This window comes from Amblyomma maculatum, chromosome 1 (assembly GCF_055883805.1).
Source record: "Amblyomma maculatum isolate TAMU_Amacu chromosome 1, ASM5588380v1, whole genome shotgun sequence".
In the NCBI taxonomy this organism is placed as follows: Eukaryota; Metazoa; Arthropoda; class Arachnida; order Ixodida; family Ixodidae; genus Amblyomma; species Amblyomma maculatum.
Genome location: NC_139344.1, coordinates 217,348,242 through 217,370,233, shown reverse-complemented (window position 1 = coordinate 217,370,233; position 21,992 = coordinate 217,348,242). Strand labels below are relative to the sequence as shown.

General features: G+C 48.5%; 1 protein-coding gene across 1 annotated transcript in view; it reads right to left on the bottom strand.

Moving 5' to 3' along the window:
• The window catches only part of LOC146205621 (uncharacterized), a 195,585-nt gene that overhangs the window by 110,100 nt on the left and 63,493 nt on the right, over positions 1-21,992 (bottom strand). Inside the window, exon 7 of the mRNA XM_084607537.1 lies at positions 21,546-21,677. Within this exon, the coding sequence (XP_084463663.1) occupies positions 21,546-21,677 (132 nt within the window). The remainder of the gene's footprint in view (positions 1-21,545; positions 21,678-21,992) is intronic.

Genomic DNA, 21,992 nt, shown 5'->3' with positions numbered 1-21,992 from the left:
CCAGAATTTTCTCTTTAGCTTTTCCGAATGAAAATCAGGCTGTGCTAGCTTCCTGGAGGTCTCATAGTTTCACTTCGTGCTCTGGCGGCCACTAGGAAAGCGAAACACTCGTTTATGGGTTTATGTTCAGGTTCAATGGCTTTAACGTCCCATATCAACTCCGGCTACGCGGGATGCCCTAGTGGAAGGCTCCGGATAATTTCCCCCGGAACGGGACTACAGAAGGAAATAGCTACATCTCAGGACGACCACACTCAGCCTGGCGCCCACAGTGAAGAGAGTTGACGTGCTCGGCGCTGGGCGCGCTTCATCCATGGCGAGACATTGTGATTTTTGAGGCAAAGAAAAACGCAGTGAGTGTCCTTTATTTACGTGAACACCGCAACCATGCCATGAGCGGAAGAAGGAAGGAACGCCGGCGAAATTGTGCGACCATTGTTGTTTTTATGAAAAAAAAAAAAAAGACACCGTACATGCAGCGAAGAGTTGACGTGCTGGGCAGGGAGGTGGACACCTCAGCCACGTCTTAAGGGCAGGGAGCAAGGTGGGAGTAAGGGAAGGGAGGAAGAGGTACCGTAGTGGGGGGCTCGGAAATAATTTCGACCACTTGGGGATCTTTAACGTGCACTGACGTCGCACAGATCACGGACGCCTTTTGCATTTCGCCTGCATCAAAACGAAGCCGCCGTGCGGCTGGGTTTGATCCTGGGTGCTCGGCTGAGAAGCCGAGCGTAACCACTGAGCCAGGGCTTAAATTCTGCTACTCGAATGTGTTCCACGAATTAATTTTAATAACTCCTAATATTACCTTCTCGGCGCACTCATAAAGGGGTGTTTATATTTCCTAGATGCTGCCGGAGTCCAGCTCAATTGTAGGAAGCTAGCTCAGCAATGCGTTAGCATTAAAACAGTGCTGCGAACGAAAACCCTGCTGTCGGCTTGTGTACAGCATGAATGAAAGAGAAGGCGGCGAGCGCAGCGCACAGCCCCGCAAGTGGTCGTCGGCCCAGGTGGATCTTTCCTGGCGTTTGGCGCTCTGCCATGGACGGACACGTGTCACGCCTGCCGAGAGTCGCGTTGTACTTTGTGCACTGTATAACAATTAATGCTAATGCGTTGCTGTTGCAGGGATCCCGGTGATGGCACTTCGTTCTTTTCAATTTGGTGGAATTAAAATGACACGTGGCATATATCCAGTAGCGTAGTAGGCGACAGGGGGGGGGGGGGGGGGGGGGTCGGTCAGTATAAAGCCCCTCAATAAACTAAAAGTAGCGCCATCTCCTCTCTCCTCCTCCGGCGGCGCCGCTCCTCCTCTCGCATTTCGACCGTGGCTCCACCTACGGGGTGCGCGACTAGCGGGCGCTCTCCGCAGCAGTCGCCCTTCACAGCCGATAACAGCCGTCTCGATCAGCGCCGCGCGCGCCGATCAAGGCGGCCGTGCGCCGGGTCTCACCAGAGCCTTGCATTTTGTCGCAATTGTTTCAGGTTAAAATATTACTCACTGCTGAAACATAATTACCGAATGTTGACAGGGATTTTCCGCCAGAATAGTTTCAGCTGTGAGTGTCATACACCACATATACGCGATTTCGGCGTTGGTTCAACTCGCCGTCATCTCCGTGTGTCCGTAGTTCGTCACATTTGGCCACTCAGCGGCATGCTTTATAAAATTTGTAACTAGGCGGCGGACAGGAACAATTTTGGAACAGTCTGTGTATGGTTTCTTCGCAGCGTTGACTGGATTGAGAAGTGTGGCAGCAGCTGTCTTCCATGTATTTTCAACTTCAGCTGCAGATCAAATTAACTATAGGCGGCGGAAGCTGCAGTCTGTGTGGAGTCTTCGCAGCTTTGATTGACTTGTGAGCTACCGGTAAACTTGGGGAGGGAGGTAGCAGTTATTTTTTTTTTTATATTTGGCGTTGAGACGGTGCCGTGTTCAGCTGCCATGGTGTGTCACCATACGTACACGATTTTGGCGTCGATTTAACTCGCCTTCACCTCCTTGAGTCCGTCAGCCGTTGACAAAAGTGCGCAACATGCTTGAAAAAAAATTAACTAGGCTGCGGAAGCTGCAGTCTGTGTGGTTTCTTTGCAGGTTGGACTGAATTGTAAGCTACCATGAAACTTGAGAAGCGTGGTAGCAGTTTTTTTTATATTTTGCGCTGAAACGGTTCTGTTTTCAACTGTCAGTGCGTGACACCATTTGTACGCGATGTCTGCGTTGGTTGAACTCGCCTTCACCACCGTGCTTCTATCAGCCGCCGGCCAAAGAGCGCAATAGGCTTGAAAAAAAAAAATTAAATAGCCAGCGGGAACGATTTAGTAGCAGTCCGCGTGGCAGCAAAACACACGGCGATATGTGCCGCGTGCGCGCCGCCCGCCCCGCTGGAAAGGAGGAAGCTGCACGCCCAGCAAAAAAAAAGCGCGCGCGCGCACGTGACGGCGCTCGGCCAATGAGAGGGTCGAACGACGAAGGAGAGTGCATGAGAGGAGGCGGGCGGCAAACTTCACATGTTGGCGCTACTTTTAGTTTATTGAGGGGCTTTAGGTCAGTATAGGGAAAGGGGACCTGCATGCGCATTAACCCAGAGCCCCCATTTTTCTTAATCCGGCACCGGAAGAGTGCGCTCCTCGAACTCAAAAATATCACTTTTAAAAATTTCAGATTACTTGAGCTGCAGCACCATGTTGAGGAATTTTTAACCGATTACGGTCGCTTAAAATAGAGCATACATTTATGCATTTTGCCTCCATAGTCTTAATTTGTTGTCTTTAGGAGTTTTATTCGAGTGAAGCCAAACAAGACCGGGTACGAAGGGCTTTTCTGAAGACTCGTGAAGCAGTGGCCAATATAAAGTCTACCCTGTGGCGTGACGCACCCTGCAAGTTAAGTATATCATGCTTTTAAACTATTTCTTGAACTGGCTAAGTTCAAAAGTTCAAGCAAGCGCTGCCCCCCCCCCCCTTATTTTTTACTACATTGTCACTGAATTAGACAAGCATGTGTTTTAATATTTGCCATTTATTACATATACCATAGCGTGCCAACATATGCGAGCTTCTTTTTAAGAGTTGACCTCAAAATGCGAATTTAAGAGTTCTTGTTGAATACACTGAACATTGGTGTATACGAAGAGACCAGATTTTAAAGTAGAATAAAAGGCAGCCGGCTCTGAAGGAACTCAACCCGACTTTTGTCAAGCCGTTGCTGCAAGGAGTGTGACAGGTTGTGCTCACCTCGTTGTCCGGCCGGGTCCTGCTGCACAGGACAAATCTAGAGCTGAAATTTCCTCTTGAGGGGGTGCACAAGAACTGCCGCCCTGTCGCCCTCGACGTCCCTCGCGGCCTCTGCATTTTGTCGGCAGAACGAATGCGCGTAGCTTTTCGAGAAATCGAATGTGGTATCTCCTAACTGTGGAGAGGTTAGGAGACACTACCGCCTGCACTCGGGTAAAAGTAGGACTGGAAACTGGACCGGAGATCAGCGAGCCCGTTCAAGCGGAGATGTAGCGGGATGTAGCGAGCCCGTTCAAGCGGAGATATGAAAATTTATCATGCTATTATTCACCACTTATCCGTGCTTAAGTTATGCGAAAGCTGCGATTATTACATGTATTGCATCAGTGCTTGCCTGAAGTAAGCACGGATGAAGGTGCACAGGAATGCACACGCTGACCTTCCCTTTCTGCACAATGAATTCGTTATGAATTCGCGGACATTAGTAGCAACACTAAGATACTTTTTATTATCCTACGAAAATAACGCGGCAACAGTATTAAGACGCACTAAAATTCCTGAGAAAATATCAGGGTCGTTCTCGCATTTCCGCAGCTACTGCCGGCGCTGGTATGGATTAGCGGGTAAGGTTTACATTAGATTTTTTTCCCCTACAACTCAAAGGAGCTCTCGTCTCCCAGAAGGAAACATCGACTGGCGACAAAAAAAAAAAATAGTTGTGGTTTCGCTTGTGGTTAGACCTGGAGTTACGCGAGAGATATCTGCGTGGCTTCGCTTAGGTTCGGCTTCAAAGTAAAGACATGACTTTTGCACATAGCAGTTTACTCTACGTTTCAGCACCTCTCGCCTCTCGCCGTTGACCAACCTCATTCGGGTGTAGAAAGCCTCAAGCGGTATGACATTCTCTCTGCGTCGCACTCCGGAGCACACCATCGTCACAACGTAAGAACGAACCTTCTGTCCTAGCAACTCTTTACAGTGGTTCGTCTTTACCAACTACGGAATTATCTATCTTCATCTCATTTCTCTTCTTCTTCCTCTTCCTCCTCGTTATCTTCTTTTTCGGATCAAGGTTAGTGCGACCAAAGCCAAGGTGCGACCAAAGCCAAGGTGCGACCACGACGAAAGTGCGCTCGTCATCATCATCATCATCATATATTTATTTACCCTTAAAGGCCCTTATGTTAGGGCTATAAATAAGGGGGGTGGGAACAGACGTGACATAATACATGGCCAGTGATATGGAACAGAATAGAAGATACATATAGATATACGGGATGTGATAAGATACAAAAGATACATGAAAAAAAAAAGAATACAGAAATCAACGCATCAACATAAGCGGCTCAAGAACAACCCGGAGAGATTAAAATGCACATACACACACATGAACATAATTCAGTACCTGAAATACACAGTTAACAACTGCCTGAATTTGTTAGGTCCTCTTTCTGTGACAATGGAATCGGGCAGTTCGTTCCATATTGCGATCGTGATGGTTTGGAAAGATTTACTAAACGAATTTGTGGAGCCCTGCATGCGTTGTAAGCTTAAAGAGTTAAGAAGTCGGAGTGAAGTGCGAAGCGGCAGATGGAAGACCTTAGCTGAGGAAAGTTATAGTACAATTTATGAAATAAACAAAGCTGTGAAATTTAGCACCGAAGTTCCAAGGGCTGAAGATAGAGGGATGTCTGCTATCTCGTCTGTCACAATGGAATGAGATAAAACGAGCCGCATGATTTTGGGTGGCTTCAAGGTGATTGATTAGATAGGTCTGATAGGGATTCCAGATCGCCGAGGCATATTCGAGTTTAGAACGAATGAATGTTTCATAGGCGAGTTTACGGACGGAATGGGGTGAAAAGGCTAGAGATCGCCTGATAAAACCAAGCAATTTGGAAGCATCTGTACAAAAGTTTCCAATATGTTCGGAACAGGTTAGTTTGTTGTTCTTATTGATACCAAGATATTTTATATTTTTCTGTTTTGAGAGTGGTGTAGAATTTAATGAGTACGGATATCTGAGATGTTATGCTTTCTTGATACATGCATGAACTTGCATTTGGAAATGCTCAGTTGCATTAACTATGTAGAACACCAAGTTACTATGAGATTAAAGTCGCGTTGAAGCAGAAACCGGTCGTCGTTAGTAGATATGCGCCGGTAAAGGACGCTCCGGAGCACATCGCCGTCACAACGTAAGAACGAACCTTCTGTCCTAGCAACTCTATTGTCATTCATCTCTACCAACTAAATTATCTATCTCCTTCTTCCTCTTCCTCCTCCTTTTTCGGATCAAGGTTAGTGCGACCACAGGTGCGCTCAGACGAAGAGGCGAAGTGGCGGGAGTAGTATAGCTCTCGTTACCAGAAAAAAAAAAAAAAAAAAAAGAACGGCTGCCTAGGCCACGAAGGCCGCCGTATGTAGAAAGCGTCGTTTATTTTTACGCCAATAAACTTTATGGCCATTGGCTCTACTTCCACGCAGATTGCTTTGACAAGACAGAGGACACCCGCACCAAAGCGGTGGTGTTTGAAAGCCAGTCGGCATTCTGACAGACTGCGCACCAGCTGTCTGCAATGCCCACTGTTATGCCCGGGGCTCAAAATCGTCGCGGAGGGTCCGCACATATGGAGAGAGCGCCGCTGGGAAGGCCGGATGGGGTTTTTCCTTGCGACAGCGGGCCGAGGCGTGTTGACGGGGGACGTCAGTACAAATGAGCACGGATGCTTATCTTCCCGACAAGCTAATTGAAGTCAAGCGCTTTGGTCGGCAACTGAACCGGGCGCCCTTTGATCTCCCCAGCGCCCCTCCTGTGAACAATGGACCACGGCCCGGGGTGAACCAGCAGCCGCGGCACGCCGTCGTGTTGTGACCCAGCAGTGGCTACTGTTGACTCAAAGGAGCTGCTACACGTGCCGCTCGATGGCCATTAAGACCCAGATTGTGCTGCTGAGGATGTGTGCACCATCGCCTGACCGGCGCGCCTGAAGATGGCTGAAACCAGATGGGACATCGCCGCTTCAGAGAGATACAGCATCCCCTGTACAAGTGCGAGGAGGTGTGTGTATGTGTGCGCGTTTGTGCGTGAGGTGCTGGTGGAACAATTGGGCAGAGCCAAAGAAGCCATGGGTGGAGCCAAAAGAAGCGGCTCAGCGCCCATTGGACGATTGGGAAGCTGCGGGTTCCACAGTTGGACTGGGAAGTGATTTAAGCAGCCTACGAGGGCTGCTTCAGTGTGACTCGCCTGTGCTGTCAGTTGTTTAAGAGCCACCTCGCTCCTTTAACGTGCTTGCACGTTTATGTTTTGTAAATATGTAAAATAAATCTCCAATTTGCTCTTCTCCTAACAAATCCTGCCGTCTTCTGCCTTCCTCAACGCCTTGTGGTGAAGTTCCTAGAGGCCCCGGCCTTCCGATCATATCACCACCGATGCGTTCTGAAGGCCAGAAATGACGGCCGTCCTAGGGGCGCCATCTGTTGGAGGCAGCGGAACCGCTGTCTGTAAAGGGTCGATAAACCTCCCCCAGTGCCGAATTGTAACCTCTTACGGCGAAGGATGGATACATTACAAAAACAATTGTATTGTGTATGCATATGTGGTATAGCCTTATATACGTAATAAGGTACCTCCTAATAATCGCTAGGTTACACATGGCGACAGTTTTTATCACCGAGTCATGTATGGCCGGCCCTGTACGTGCAGTCCGCCAGTGCAGCGCGGGCGCGATCGCCGTTGCGCCAGCCTTGTTGCCGTCCTCATTCCGACTCGACTTCCTCGCTGCTCCGATCGGACAGCGGCGACTGTTTCGCGCAAACGAGCGACGAAACGGGTGGGGAGAAAGCGAGGGACTGGTGGCTCCCGCGCGCAAGCTTCGTCTCCGCCCGCTAGGGTGCCTCGATGCCTTCGCACCCTACCGCCTGCTAAGGCTCCTCGATTTTTACCGCCTGCTTCAATTCTACGCCCTCTGGAGGTGGTCGTGGCCGGCCGTTCAGCTTCAAAAAGAAAAAAAAAAGAGAAGGGGCGCAAAAAAGATGAAAATGAATGTGTCGTGCAGACATTGAGCGCTGCAGCTCTGGCCGGCGCACGTGCCCTCCGGTATTCGAGAGAGGGAAGGGCAGAAGTAAAAGAAATGATGAGCTCCTGGTTATGAGCCGCGTGCTCCAGCTTCGTGAACCCCGATGTCCCAGAAAGCTGGCCATGACATTTGTACCCTGATGATCCTCACCCCTGAAAATGATTTGCCGAAGAGCAGCGCTGGACTAAGGGCAATGGAACTTCGAGCGACTTGTAAGAAGCGAGAAAACCAGAACGAGCCCGCCTAACGTAACACTCCAAGAACCGACGCACTTGTTTCCTAGTAGATTGGCTTCAAATAATCATGTTGCCACTGTTACGACCAAGCATCCGCATTTGCGCGCTCTATTGTTCGCCTGTGGGCATGGAAAAGTTTTGTGAATATGTGGTGATGGTCCATTGGCTCTAAGTGAGCCTGTTTCCAGGAATCCTGTTTTGTAAGCATGTTTTGCTTTGTGGACAACCTGCAAATGCCAAATTGGCCCTGTCAAGAGAACGTCTGGAAAAACACAAAGAAACGTCCCCCTGCGGGAAATAGCAGGAAGTGCTTTCTTTTGTTCACCCTTCCAGTCGAGAAGTGCTATCCTCCAGTGATGAATGCCTCCTATCCAAAGGAGACGACAGAGTGACATGTCCGCTGACGTGCAGGACAAGAGAAGAGCATGACTCATACGGCCATTAAGTGATTTCCCGGGAATGCAGGAAAGATTTGCAATTGTCGAAAAGGGACCATGTTGGGAGCCCTATGCGGCGCCACGTGCACTCGGGTTTCTGAGAAGTAAAACCCCCAGAACCAGCCTGTGGTTTCTTTGCTGAAGAATAGAAATGTACCTCCTCTCCTCGCCGTTCCCAAGCTTTTCCCGCCAACAAGTGATCACGCCCAACGAATGAATGCCGGACCAGTCAGTGCTTCAGACCATCAGTGCAGTGATGTGTTCGATTGGATGCCGATACCTGAGGGGCGTGCCCTGGATTTGGTTGGTCAGCATCTTCAGAGAGGGGCTGGACATAGGGGGTTTTTAAGGACGCTGCAGAGCACGAAATGTCGCTCTGGGCCCTGGGTAAACGGCTCATCCAGTCGCTTCTCGCTATGAACTCTTAACGCTTGTCATTTTGCTGATGTACCCTTCTTCTTCATGTAAATATTCTTGTAAATACGTTTTCTCAAAGTGCCAGTAAACCTGCTTGTACATATTTTACCAACTTCGAAGATTCAGTCCTTCTTCAACCCGGAGTCTCTGCACGCTACCAAGTGAAGGCCGGGTCGCCATAGCCCCAGCGTCACGACAACTGGTGATCAGCGGTGGGATCTGAATCTACAAGCCAAAACAACTGGTGACCAGCGGTGGGATCTGAATCTACAAGCCACAACACCTTGTGATCGGAGGTGGCATCTCAAGCAACAAGCAGGAGCAACAATCGGCCAACAAGAGGGCAGCTCGGAACATCGATCGCATGTGTGGGTGAGTGCTTGGCTTTTCTTCTGATGTGGACCAGGTTCTAGAACAGGGTTAGATTTTAGAACTGGTAAAGAGAGTGTGGAAACGCCTTTAGGTTTGGTAGTTTGCACTGTTGTTTTGGAAGTAGCCGACACTCGGAGCGATCATGGACCTACAAAAGCTGCAGAAACCGGAACTGTTGCAATTGTGTGAGGAATTGGGAATTGATACAAGTGGTTTGGCACGAAAACCTTTGATTATAAAGGCAATCACAGATTTGGGAGCCGATGATGAGGAGCTCAGTGAAGCATGGAACCTCATCGGTCAAAAAAAGGAACAGCTCAGACAGCAGAAGGAGCGGGAAAAAGAGCAGAAAGAGCGGGAAAAAGAGGAAAAGAGGCGTGAGCGTGAACTTGAGAGGGAAAAAGAGGAAAGGGAGCGCGAACGTGAGTGGGAAAAAGAGGAAAAGAAGCGTGAAAGAGAAGCAAAAAAGCTGGACCAAGAAATTGAGCTCCGGAAATTAGAACTAGAGTTGAGCAAGAGGTCGGGCAATTGTCCCCAGCTAGCGGTACCTCTTCTCAACAAGGAGGCAGATTTCAAGATGTCAAAGTACATGCAGCCATATGTGATATCAGGGGATATCGGTCTGTATCTGGCTAACTTTGAGCGAACCTGCGAAAAACTGTCCTTCCAGCGAGACACTTGGTCTCAGAGATTATTGACGGTTCTGCCCTGCGAGGCAGCGGAGGTTGTCGCGCGGCTAAGCAAGGAGGACGCGGACAACTACGAGAAGGTCAAAGCTTGCCTTCTGAGAAAGTATAGGCTTAGCGCCGAGGCGTTCAGACAACGTTTTCGGAAAGCTACTAAGTCCAGGGACGAGAGTTACCCTGAATTCCTGTACAATTTAAGAGTTAATTTGGGCGAGTGGCTAAAGAGCACAGATTCCTACAGTGATAGGGACGCTGTAGTCGAGCAAATTCTTTTGGAGCAGTTTTATAACTGCCTCCCAGAAAAAGAAAGAAATTGGTTACAGGACCGAGGCGAAATTAAGTCGGCAACTGAAGCTGCCGAACTTATTGAGGAGTATGCTTCGCGCCGACAATTCAGCAACCCAGCAGTGGATAGGCCCCGCAATCCCAAGTTCAGTGTGAAAAACCGTCAGGAAAGGCACTTTGCTAGAGTTGGAAACGAAGAAATGAAGGTTTCTTCAGGCAAATTCCCTAGAAAGGACGGCAGTGAGAAAAGTGGGGAAGTGACCAACGTGCAGAACACAAAGAATAAGCTTGAGGCTAGGAAGCCGCTCACATGCTTTAGGTGTAATGAGCAGGGTCACATTGCCGTCAACTGCCGGAAAGAAAAGATTGCTTTCTCGTATGTCAGGGACTGCGATGAAAATATGCAGCTTTTAGAACCCTACCTGCATGACCTAGTAGTCAACGGGAAGCCTTGCAAGGTACTGCGCGATTCGGCCGCAACGATGGATGTTGTCCATCCGGCGTATGTATCGCCTTCCGACTATACAGGACAGTGTGCATGGATCCGACAGGTAGTTGAGGAACAGAGTGTGTGCTTGCCGATCGCGAACGTGGTCATCGAGGGCCCTTTCGGCGAATTAACAACCGAGGCTGCCGTTTCAGGAAAGCTTCCTAAGTGCTATCCGTATTTGTTCTCCAACAAATCGGACATGCTGCTGCGAAAGAGGGGCATCCTTTTCGGAGACAGAGTTGTGCAAGCCTTAACACGTTCAAAGGCGCGAGAACTAGCTACACTGCTCATTCCAGAAAAATCCACAGCGGAGGAAACGGCAGTTAAAACAATGGTAAATGCGGAAGATAGCAGGTCAGAAAACTTTGAGAGCGAGGCATCTCAGATAAGTCAACTTGAAAGTGAGCTTGATGAGACGCGGAATGAGGACGTTCTTGAGAGTAACCTCTTGCCGCCAGTGTCTAGTAATCTCACGAGACTTTTAAGTGGAACCCGAGAGGACTTAGCTATAGAGCAAGCCAATGATCCCAATATACAGGAGATAAGGGAGCGCCACCGCGCCACTAAGACAGCAAACAATATTTCTTTCGAGATGAGAAAGGGAGTGCTGTATCGCTTATTCAAGGATAAGCGCGGAGTAGAGCGGGACCAATTAGTCGTTCCCCAAAAGTACCGCGGAGACTTACTGCGACTTTCCCATGGCAGCTCGTGGTCATGTCACCTTGGAATAAAGAAAACAAAGCAGAGGCTGTTGCAAGAATACTATTGGCCTGGATGTTTTAAGGACACGGAAAATTTTGTACGGTCATGCGACACGTGCCAGCGGGTTGGAAAGGCGCAAGATAAGTGGAAAGCTCCGATGGTGTTAGTACCAATCATTACCGAGCCGTTTCACCGGTTAGTAATAGATATAGTTGGGCCACTTCCTGTGACCGAGTCAGGGTACCGTTATATCCTCACTATGTTATGCCCAGCCACAAAGTTTCCAGAGGCTGTTCCGCTGCGCGAGGTGACGTCCGAGAGTGTAGTGGATTCGCTGCTGTCAGTGTTTGCACGAGTTGGATTCCCTTCCGAGGTCCAAAGTGATCAGGGTAGCGTTTTCACGAGTGTCCTCACCACCTCATTTCTCGAGCGATGCGGCATTAAGGTAGTGCATAGCTCGATCCATCATCCGCAGAGCAACAGCGTAGAAAGATGGCACTCTGTTCTCAAACGAGTCCTGAGGGGACTGTGCTATGAAAACAAGCGCGAATGGGATACCTGCCTGCCTGCAGCGCTTTTCGCTTTGCGGTCAGTGCCGCACGAATCCACTGGATTTAGCCCAGCCGAGTTGGTGTACGGAAGGTCACTGCGCTCACCTTTGCGAATGGTGCGCGAAGCCTGGGAGGGGCGCGGAGAAGACCCAACAGTAGTAGAATTCATTCTGAACCTCTTGAATCGCTTACATAACACTAAGGAACTCGTTGAGGCCAGCATGAAGTCAGCCCAGGCTCGTTCCAAGGTGTACTATGATAAGACAGCCCGTCAAAGGACGTTTTGTATCGGGGACCAGGTGATGTTGCTGAGAAGTTCAAGGCAGAATAAGCTCGAAGTACAGTGGGAAGGACCGGCTGAAGTCGTTGCAAAGCTTTCTAACACTAACTACGCAGTGAAAATTCCCGGTAGGCGTAAAGAAGTGCGCATTTATCATTGCAATCTTATGAAGCCTTATGTGCAGAGGGAAGCCGTGGTAAATCTAACGTTAAACCTTCCCGAGGAGATGGGGGACAACTTGATTTGCCTCAGCGGAAAAGGAAGCAACGCTCAGGAGCTTCTCAAAAAGACGGAGCAGAGAGGAGAACTAAAGAAATCCCAGCTGTCCGATCTGGGCGAGATAATAACAGAGTTTGAGGCCTGCTTCGTGGACAGGCCAGGCAGAACTGATTTGACTGAGCACGATATTGAGCTGACTTCAGACGTGCCAGTGCGATCAAGGTGCTACCGATTTTCTCCAAGGCAAAGAGAAATTCTGGATAGGGAAGTAACTCGCATGCTGGAATTGGGAGTAATAAAACCCTCGGAAAGCGATTATGCTTCGCCTATGATCTTAGTAGAAGCTCCAGGTAAAGACCCTAGGCCTGTGGTAGACTACCGAAAGCTAAATTCTCTCACCAGGGATCAAGTGTATCCTATTCCGAATATTGAGGAGAGAGTAGAACAGGTCAGTAGAGCGGCATATGTGACTACGCTGGACCTTACTCGAGGATACTGGCAAGTACCGCTCACTGAACGCGCCAGCAGATACGCGGCTTTCGTCACTCCGACGGGCAGCTACCAGCCAACAATGATGAGTTTCGGGCTCAAAAATGCTCCATTTTGTTTTTCCCGACTCATGGATAGGGTTTTAAAGGGGTGTGAAACATTCGCGGTGCCTTATTTAGACGACATTGCGGTTTTTTCCGACTCATGGGCGGACCATATGGTACATCTAAGAGCTGTACTGAGCCTTTTGCGTCAAGCTGGACTAACCGTAAAGGCCGAGAAATGTTGCCTGGCAAGGGCGACCGTGGACTACTTGGGTCACAATGTAGGTCAAGGTTTCAGGAAACCCAGCGAGATTAAGATTTCTGCGGTAGCAGACTACCCGCGGCCGAGCACGAAGACGGAAATTCGAGCATTCCTGGGTCTGACTGGGTACTACAATCACTACATCCCTAACTATTCAGCTTTGGCTAGCCCTCTGACCGACGCTCTCCGCAAGACAGAACCGACAAATGTAGTCTGGGACGAACAAAAGGAAGCCTCCTTCGTAAACCTGAAGGCTGTGCTGATTAGCCGTCCGGTATTGCGAGCTCCAGACTATGGCCGAGAATTCACGGTCCAGTGTGATGCCAGTGATCGAGGGTTAGGTGCTGTTCTCTGCCAGAGAGATGACGACGGTAATGAGCACCCCGTGCTCTACTTGAGCAGAAAACTGAGTTCTAGAGAGAGGGCTTATTGCGCGTCAGAGAAGGAATGCGCTTGCATTGTATGGGCCATTCAAAAATTGCAGTGCTATCTTGGAGGGGCCAAATTCACCGTAGAGACGGACCATTGTCCCCTGGCTTGGCTGCAAACTGCGACATCGAAGAACAGTCGCCTTCTTAGGTGGAGCTTGATTTTACAGCAGTACAATTTTGAAATAAGATACAAAAAGGGGAAGTTAAATGGGAATGCGGACGCGCTTAGCCGCTCTTTCTAAGCGGTCCGAGATGTTCCTCACCATGTATCCAAATTGATAATCAGGTTTTTTTTTTTTTTTTTCGTGCGCTTGAATATAGATGACTATGTAAAGCAGCACGTTTGGTTTTCGAGGCATACGTGGGTCCTGAACGTCTTGAGAGTGGGCTTTTCTCGAACAACAATGGCAGTTTTCTTTTGACCTGGTCTCTTCAGACGGGAGCCGAGTGCTTGCTTCGACATGTGGTTGAGTTTCAAATAGCTCAAGCAATTTGGCCTACAACAATCAAGACAACGCGACAAGCAACAGCGAGCTTCAAGCGTTCACGTGCAGGCCATTAAGTCGTCTCTTCATGCAGCAGCTGCGGCTGCTGCCCTCCGAGTCTCTTCTGGCGGGGGAGGAGGCTGTTACGACCAAGCATCCGCATTTGCGCGCTCTATTGTTCGCCTGTGGGCATGGAAAAGTTTTGTGAATATGTGGTGATGGTCCATTGGCTCTAAGTGAGCCTGTTTCCAGGAATCCTGTTTTGTAAGCATGTTTTGCTTTGTGGACAACCTGCAAATGCCAAATTGGCCCTGTCAAGAGAACGTCTGGAAAAACACAAAGAAACGTCCCCCTGCGGGAAATAGCAGGAAGTGCTTTCTTTTGTTCACCCTTCCAGTCGAGAAGTGCTATCCTCCAGTGATGAATGCCTCCTATCCAAAGGAGACGACAGAGTGACATGTCCGCTGACGTGCAGGACAAGAGAAGAGCATGACTCATACGGCCATTAAGTGATTTCCCGGGAATGCAGGAAAGATTTGCAATTGTCGAAAAGGGACCATGTTGGGAGCCCTATGCGGCGCCACGTGCACTCGGGTTTCTGAGAAGTAAAACCCCCAGAACCAGCCTGTGGTTTCTTTGCTGAAGAATAGAAATGTACCTCCTCTCCTCGCCGTTCCCAAGCTTTTCCCGCCAACAAGTGATCACGCCCAACGAATGAATGCCGGACCAGTCAGTGCTTCAGACCATCAGTGCAGTGATGTGTTCGATTGGATGCCGATACCTGAGGGGCGTGCCCTGGATTTGGTTGGTCAGCATCTTCAGAGAGGGGCTGGACATAGGGGGTTTTTAAGGACGCTGCAGAGCACGAAATGTCGCTCTGGGCCCTGGGTAAACGGCTCATCCAGTCGCTTCTCGCTATGAACTCTTAACGCTTGTCATTTTGCTGATGTACCCTTCTTCTTCATGTAAATATTCTTGTAAATACGTTTTCTCAAAGTGCCAGTAAACCTGCTTGTACATATTTTACCAACTTCGAAGATTCAGTCCTTCTTCAACCCGGAGTCTCTGCACGCTACCAAGTGAAGGCCGGGTCGCCATAGCCCCAGCGTCACGACACCACCCACAAAGTGTGCCTCGCGAGGGCGAATAAGACGGCTTCTCGTTGCGGCAACACAGAAGTACAGACACCCCCGCAGCAAGAGGTACGTTGCGAGATTCTCCGAAGTGACTCTGCTAAGTGGCCGGATGTTATTACTGACAGCTTTCGGGGTGTATGCCGTGAGAAAGGGCCGTTGTATTTCCAAAATGGGGTAAAACATTTTCCATCTTCCGAAAGGCAATACAAAACTCGGAAACGCTATTTGTATAACCTCATCTTTTGGTGTGAAATACTGTAAATGGGGAGGCACAGGAGCGACACTGGTTAATATACTCGGAGTCCAAAGGCTCCGTTTACTGTTTCAAATGCAAACTATTTTCGATTTAGAGCAACACTAGTGCTCTCACTACGCACGGCTTTCCCGATTGCAAAAGAGCAGAAGAAAAGTTTTGAGCACATGAAAATAACGTCGAGCACCGAAATTGCGTGGCAGCATGGCTCGCTCGCTCTAACTCGAGCAACACAATTCACAAGGAGCTGGTTAAGCATCTTATCACTGAGACCGCTTCTTGGAAAGAGGTGTTGAAGCGTATAGTCTTTGTAGTTAAACGTCTAGCTGAGTTCAACCTAGCCTTTAGGGGTAGTGAGGAGATTTTTCGTTCAATGTAGCGAAGAAGACAATGAAGACTCGCGCTCGGCGCGAGTACGAACTGCCAAGGTCAAATCTGCAAGGTCAAGTCTACAGGGTCACCGAAGGCTGCTCTAAGTACCGTAATGAAGCTCTCGCTTAAAATTTAACTTTTGTGGAAAATAAAGGCTCTACTAACTGCCTCACATCTACGTGGACACCTGAACCGCCTCTTGAGGGTAGGGAGCGAGATGGGAGTAAGAGAAGGAAGGAAGAAAGAGGTACCGTAGCGGAGGGCTCAGGAAGAATTTCGACCACTTGGGGATCATTAACGTGCACTGACGTCGCACAGCGCACGGCCGCCTTTTGCATTTCGACTGCATCGAAGCGAAGCCGCAGTGCGGCTGGGTTTGAACCCGGGTGCTCGGCTGAGAAGCCGAGCACACTAACGACTGGCCAGGACTCAAATTCTGCGAATTGAATGTGTCCCACGAGGGCAGTGGTAAACATTCATCATCTAATCAAATTAATTTTAATAACTCTTAATATTACCCTCTCGGGGTACTAATAAAGGGGTGTTTATATTTTCTAGCCGCTGCCGGAGCCCAGCTCAAGTGTAAGAAGCTAGCTCAGCCTGGTTTTCTTTAATGCGTTAGCATTAAAACAGGGCTGCGAACGAAAACCCGTCTGTCGGCTTGTGGGTAGCGGGACTGAAAGAGGAGGCGGCGAGCGCAGCACGCATCCCCACAAGTGATCGTCGGCCCAGGTGGATCTTTCCTGGCGTTTGGCGCTCTGCCACGGACGGACACGTGTCTCGCGTTCCGAGAGTGGCGTTGTGTTTTGTGCGCTGTATAACTAATTAATGCTGATGCGTTGCTGTTGCATGGATCCCGTTGATCGCACTTCGTTGTTTTTAATTTGGTAGAATTAAAATGACACGTGGCATATTTCCAGTAGCGTAGCAGGCGACAGGGGGGGGGGGGGGGGGGGGTCGATCAGTAGAGGGAAAGGGGACCTGCATGCGCAATAACCCAGAGCCCCAAATTTTTTTCGTTCTGCATTTTGTCGGCAGAACGAATGCACGTAGCTTTTAGAGAGCTCGAATGTGGTGTCTCTGAACTATGGAGAGGTGAACACGAGCACTCTGCTGCTGTATATGGTCTCTGACAGGAGGTTACCGCTTCCTCAATCGCAGCTCTGCAGCCACGCGAAATCAGCGAATACGTGTTGGAGTTTTCTCCACTATTGCGTTCGCTATCACGGTGCAAACACTTGGCTTCTGCCGCACCTGCGAGATTGTACCCCTTACCACCTCAAGAGAAGGACATGTGTCCCTCAAATATCAATGATGTGCAGCTCCTGACAGTCAAGTGACAAGGCGAAATATGGATGATCTGCGAGTGCAGCTGGAGCGAACCAGTCACGTTACGCACTTTTTGTCTTTTAGTGTCTTTTTTGTTACCTGCAGGAAACGGAAGGGGTGATATGAGCACTATGTTATGCCTGAAAAAAAGAAAACTGCACATAAGTTTGCAGACAGTGTCCAGAACGGAAGATGGAGATACCATTTCTCTTGGGCAACGCTTGAAGGATGCGTGGTCTATAAACCTCCTCTAGAGAAATCGAATTGTTGCCGCTAGAGGGGAAGGATCGGTACCATGACAAAATGAATTTTATTGTGCACGCATCAGCGGCATATGCTAATATATAGGGCAAAAAATCTAACCATCAAAAGATTCGGAACACTGGAAATGCATTACGTTCCGCACAAAGTGGCGCAGAAGCAGACCCCTGGGTTCTAGACTTTTTACAAAGACTGTGCCTCCTAATACTCGCTTTGTAACGCGTGACAAGAGTTTTTATCGGCAATCATGTTCTGTATTATTATGGCCGGGACTGTACATACACCCCGACAGTGCAGCGCTGATGCGATCGTCGTTGCGCCAGCCTTGTTGTCGTCCTCTTGCCGACTCGACTACCTCGCTTCTCCGCTCGGACAGCGTCGACTGCGGCGGGCAACCGCGAGACGAAACGAGTGGGGAAGAAGCGAGGGAGTGGACGCGCCCGCAGATTTTTAAGTCGCTACCGGCCGCTGCCGTTTTCTGCCGACCAGCGCACGGCCGTGCGGGCGCATCCTTGGGCCCTGGGGGGCCGCTGTATCGCCGCGGCAGCGCCTGCACTGCAGCCGCGCTTAGCTAGCCTTCGGGCGCTAGAGAAAATCGCCGAAAATATTTTCACCGCACGGTTGTGTTGGAGCAAGTTTATTTCCATCGGCGTAGTGTTAAAATCAATTTGTTTTTTTATGGGATTTAGTATTGCGTTCACGTTAAGTGTGCTTTGACTCACCACACTGCTGCGCTAATAATGCCGTTTCGGTTCGTTACTGACGATAAAACGTTTTTGAAGAACTGAGAACATTACTCTTCCGTATGACTCGCGTATAATTCCACTTCCAATGCGCTCTTATTCCTTCCTGCCAGCCATTTCGAACCTCAGCAACTAGGCTGTGTTTTCGTTCGCGTGGCGTGTGCCAGTCACATCAACAAATTATCAATTTGCGTTCATCTGACTTGACCAGCTAACGGCAGGCAAATTTTGTTGCACTTTATTAATGAAAGTCGCCGCATTAGGATCATTTCTTTTTATCCCTGGAACTTTATATCGCATACCAAACTGTTACCCCTGCATGTCAAGCATAATGCATTTTTTTTTTATGATATCCTGCACGTACCGGTGCAGGCAAAAGTAAAAAGAGCACATTATTTTGTTCTACCATTTTTCACGCGTTGCATAATTAAAACTGGCAGCCTTGGTATATGCGTCCAGTAGTGCCATTTCTCTAGGACAATATTGTTTTATCTCATGTGTAAAATGCGTAATTTTATTTTCTACGGGAACGCGTGCTCAGTTTACTTATGCCCTACCTGTGCATTCTCGTACATGGCAAAGAAACAGCAACAAAGAAATACTAGCTGAATCAATAACTGCCTTGTCGTGGCGGAGGGGCTTGCGAAACTCGATGAAGTCGTGAGCTCTGCTGTGAAGGGCCACCCAAGATAGACAGGTCACGGCAGAGAGTTCTGAAAAAATGTGATTCACTGGAGAAGGTAATGGCAACCCACTCCAGTATTTCCTGCCAAGAAACCCTTATGGCCAGTCACAATACCATTAATGATATGGCGCCGGAAGATGAGCCCCCCAGGTTGGAAGGCGTCCCACAAGTTACTGGGGATGAACAAAGGGCGATTCCTAGAAGCTCCAGGACGAATGAAGCGGCTGGGCTAAAGCCAAAAGGACGCTCAGTTGTGGATGTGTCGGGAAGCGACCGGAAAGTCCGATGTTGCAAGGAGATATATCACATAGCAACATGGAATGTAAGATCTATGACGCAAGGTAAACTGGATGTCGTCAAGCGAGAAATGGACAGATTGAACATTGATATCTTGGGTATCATCGAGCTCAAGTGGAGCGGAATGGGAGAATTTATCTCCGGCGACCATTATGTCCTTTATTGTGGGCACGAATCCAAGAGAAGGAATGGGGTCGCTCTCATAGTAAACAGAAGAATGGGCAAAGCAGTGCTGGGGTACAACCCCAAAAACGACCGAATGATTTCACTTCGGATCCAAGGTCACCCTTTCAACATAACAGTTATCCAAGTCTATGCACCGACCACTGCTGCTGAAGAAGCTGACGTTGAGAGATTTTATGCGGACCTACAATGCCTTTTAGACCGCACTCCATCATCAGACGTCCTTTTTCTCATAGGAGACTGGAATGCTAAGGTAGGGAGTGAAGAAATATCCTCTACCAATTTATAGCGCTAACGTTAATGCGCACGGACACAGGTTACAGCGACACGTTGACTAACCGGCGTATATATGTCAGTTATAGCAAACACACCCAAGCTAGAGCATCTTTGGCCAAAGCAAGAAAGCACAGAACCCTTGAAAAACGGGCTGTATACGTTGATGCTACGGCACTGTTGAACAGCCCTCTCAAAATTTTTCGGGCGCGCGTAAGCAACGAGTGACATAGATGACGGAGTTGCTGCGCCTTACGCGACCGCACCTGGGCCAACCGGTGGAGTGGACAATTGGGAACCATGCGAGGAGTGGTCATCGTCGTGATCACTGACGTCCACCCAAGCAACATTGACAAACCTCCTCCTCCCCCCCCCCCCCCCCTCCCTTGCAAGCCCCTACTATTACGCCTGTCCTTTGTAAGGGGCGGCCACGTTGTCCCAGCAAATATTAAGGCGAAAGTCTTTAATTGCTCATGAATCGCCAGCGTGGAAGTCCGTGCATGCGTGAACAGCGAGCTTCTGCGGCACCTGTGAGAAATCCTAATGACGTCATCGGAAAAATAAAAGTCCTGTTTCCCCGGAAATCGAAGCCGAGCACGCCTGCGATCCCCAGCCGAGCACGCCTGAGACCGTGAAACGCACATCATAATTCGCCTTGTCTACTGCGAGGATGATAGTAGCGATGACAATGGCGCTGCAATTAGTGATAATGACAATGATGGCGGTAGCACTAATAATGACGATGCATTTAGTTGATAATGATAGTGAGAGTAATTGCAATGCACTGTGTACAACAGCAACGCTCCGGATTTCGCATTTCTGCAGTGGAGATTTCGCAGTGCTCTCGCAAAATTTCTATTTGACTTCACCTGTCTTGTCAGGACAGTGTTCAAGGACGCCTTTTATTTTGAGGCAGCGGTATGTGATATGATAAAATACTGTTCGTTATACACACGTTGATGGGAACGGTCTAAGCTTCCGAGGCACGCAAAATTTTGCTTTTGAAGTTTCTCCTGAGCTGGTACCGAGCAGTTAAACTACCGTAGAAAACCGATATTTCTGAGGCAACTGTGGAATATTGTGATACTTTTTACGATCACATTGATATATCCTTAATCGTTTAAGCATCCGATGCATAGCAAATTTTCGCTCGCGAAGTTCGTCCACTGGTCGCCAAGGATAAGTAAAAAAAGAAAAATGCAGTGAGGCGCGTTTTTTAAAATAGCATAAAATCTTGAATACCGTTGAGGAAGATCTAAGGATGTATCGATTGTTATCGGGTTGTTTGAGTATCTGAATAATTTTTCAGAGTATTTTCCAAGAAATTTACTTAATTTCTTGGTATAGCGTGATTTTGTGGCTTATTATTAATCATTATTATTATTATTATTATTAAAAAAAGAAACTATGTACATCCAACCTTTTCCAACTAAGTAAGGAAGAAAAGCAAGACCAAACTGCAGCAAAAAAGTTTGTATGAGGTTTTACCCAGATGGTATTTCTTGGGGGTATATAGTTTCGTGATTCCATTTGTGGGGGTGAGCGAACTTCAGGATGCCGGGAGACACAATGAACACAACTGTGTGTTTGTGTCGCCCGAAAGTTTAATCTGGCCGCAAAACGTAAAATTACTGCCAGATGCATTTTTTTATTGAAAGGGAGCAAAAAGAAAAACGACCCTATTGAACATGTCATCCGGATGATATAAATGTGCAGCGTTTATTTTACGAAGTTTGATGTGGCTTATGTTGCGCTCTAGTTTCTAGGTTGTTGGTAAGTTTGAAAAGAACCATGAAGCCGTCATAAATATATAATTCTTGTAGACACGTTAATTAAGGGTGCTAACTTGTATTTGTTGCATCTGATATGCATCCCTTGACAGTCCACTACCCTAGATCACATTTCCCATTCTTCGTGTTTCTTTTCTAGTTTTCCGTTTCTTCTTGGCTAATACCAAATTACAATGCTTCGAAACAAGACAGGAAAAACTTCGATTATAGAAATAGAGGACCAATTCTTTTGTGAAGTTATTAATAGGACCTAGTTGTGAAGAAAATATTGGGGAGGAAATAACTTTAGGAAGCGTGATAAAGAGTCAATTATTGGAAGAAATTGCGCAGTGTCGAGTCCACAGTCTGGTACGTTCCAAGACACCATACGCAACTGTATAATGGGATATGTCGCCTTCTTACGCTCTGGGAGAAAACTGGTTTCGTAAGCAACCTCTAGGTGAAAAAATGTGTTCGCCCACGCTCCGGATCCTACCGTCAGAAAAAGCGCCCTCATGACCCTGCTCTCCGCTTTCGCTTACCTGCTGCTCTCCTTTGCCTGTCCTGACCAGGTTGGCCTGGTCGGCGAGAGGCTCGCGGCACCACGAACAAAGCAAGACGGCTCTGGGGAGCTCGCCGCCGTCGTCTGGGAGGGCGTCGATAGCGGCGGCGTCCTACGTACGTACGTTTGGTTTCGAATGACCCTACGGGAAAGGCGAACTTGAAATTTCTGGTTAATACTAGTCTGCCTTTAATAGCTACAACGTTGACAGCCTTCTATTGGACAGGACGACTACAGAGCAGACGGGGTAGGGACATATGGGGCTCGTTATGGCAGGCGTACAAAATGCACCAACAGTGGCTGAAACCTAAAGCGAAATGCTTACGTATTCATTTTACCTAACAAAAATCTTCGATAAAAAGTACAAGGAAAAAACATGGCCATTGATGGGATTAGCACCAACCAACCCTGCATGTCTCACGTCACC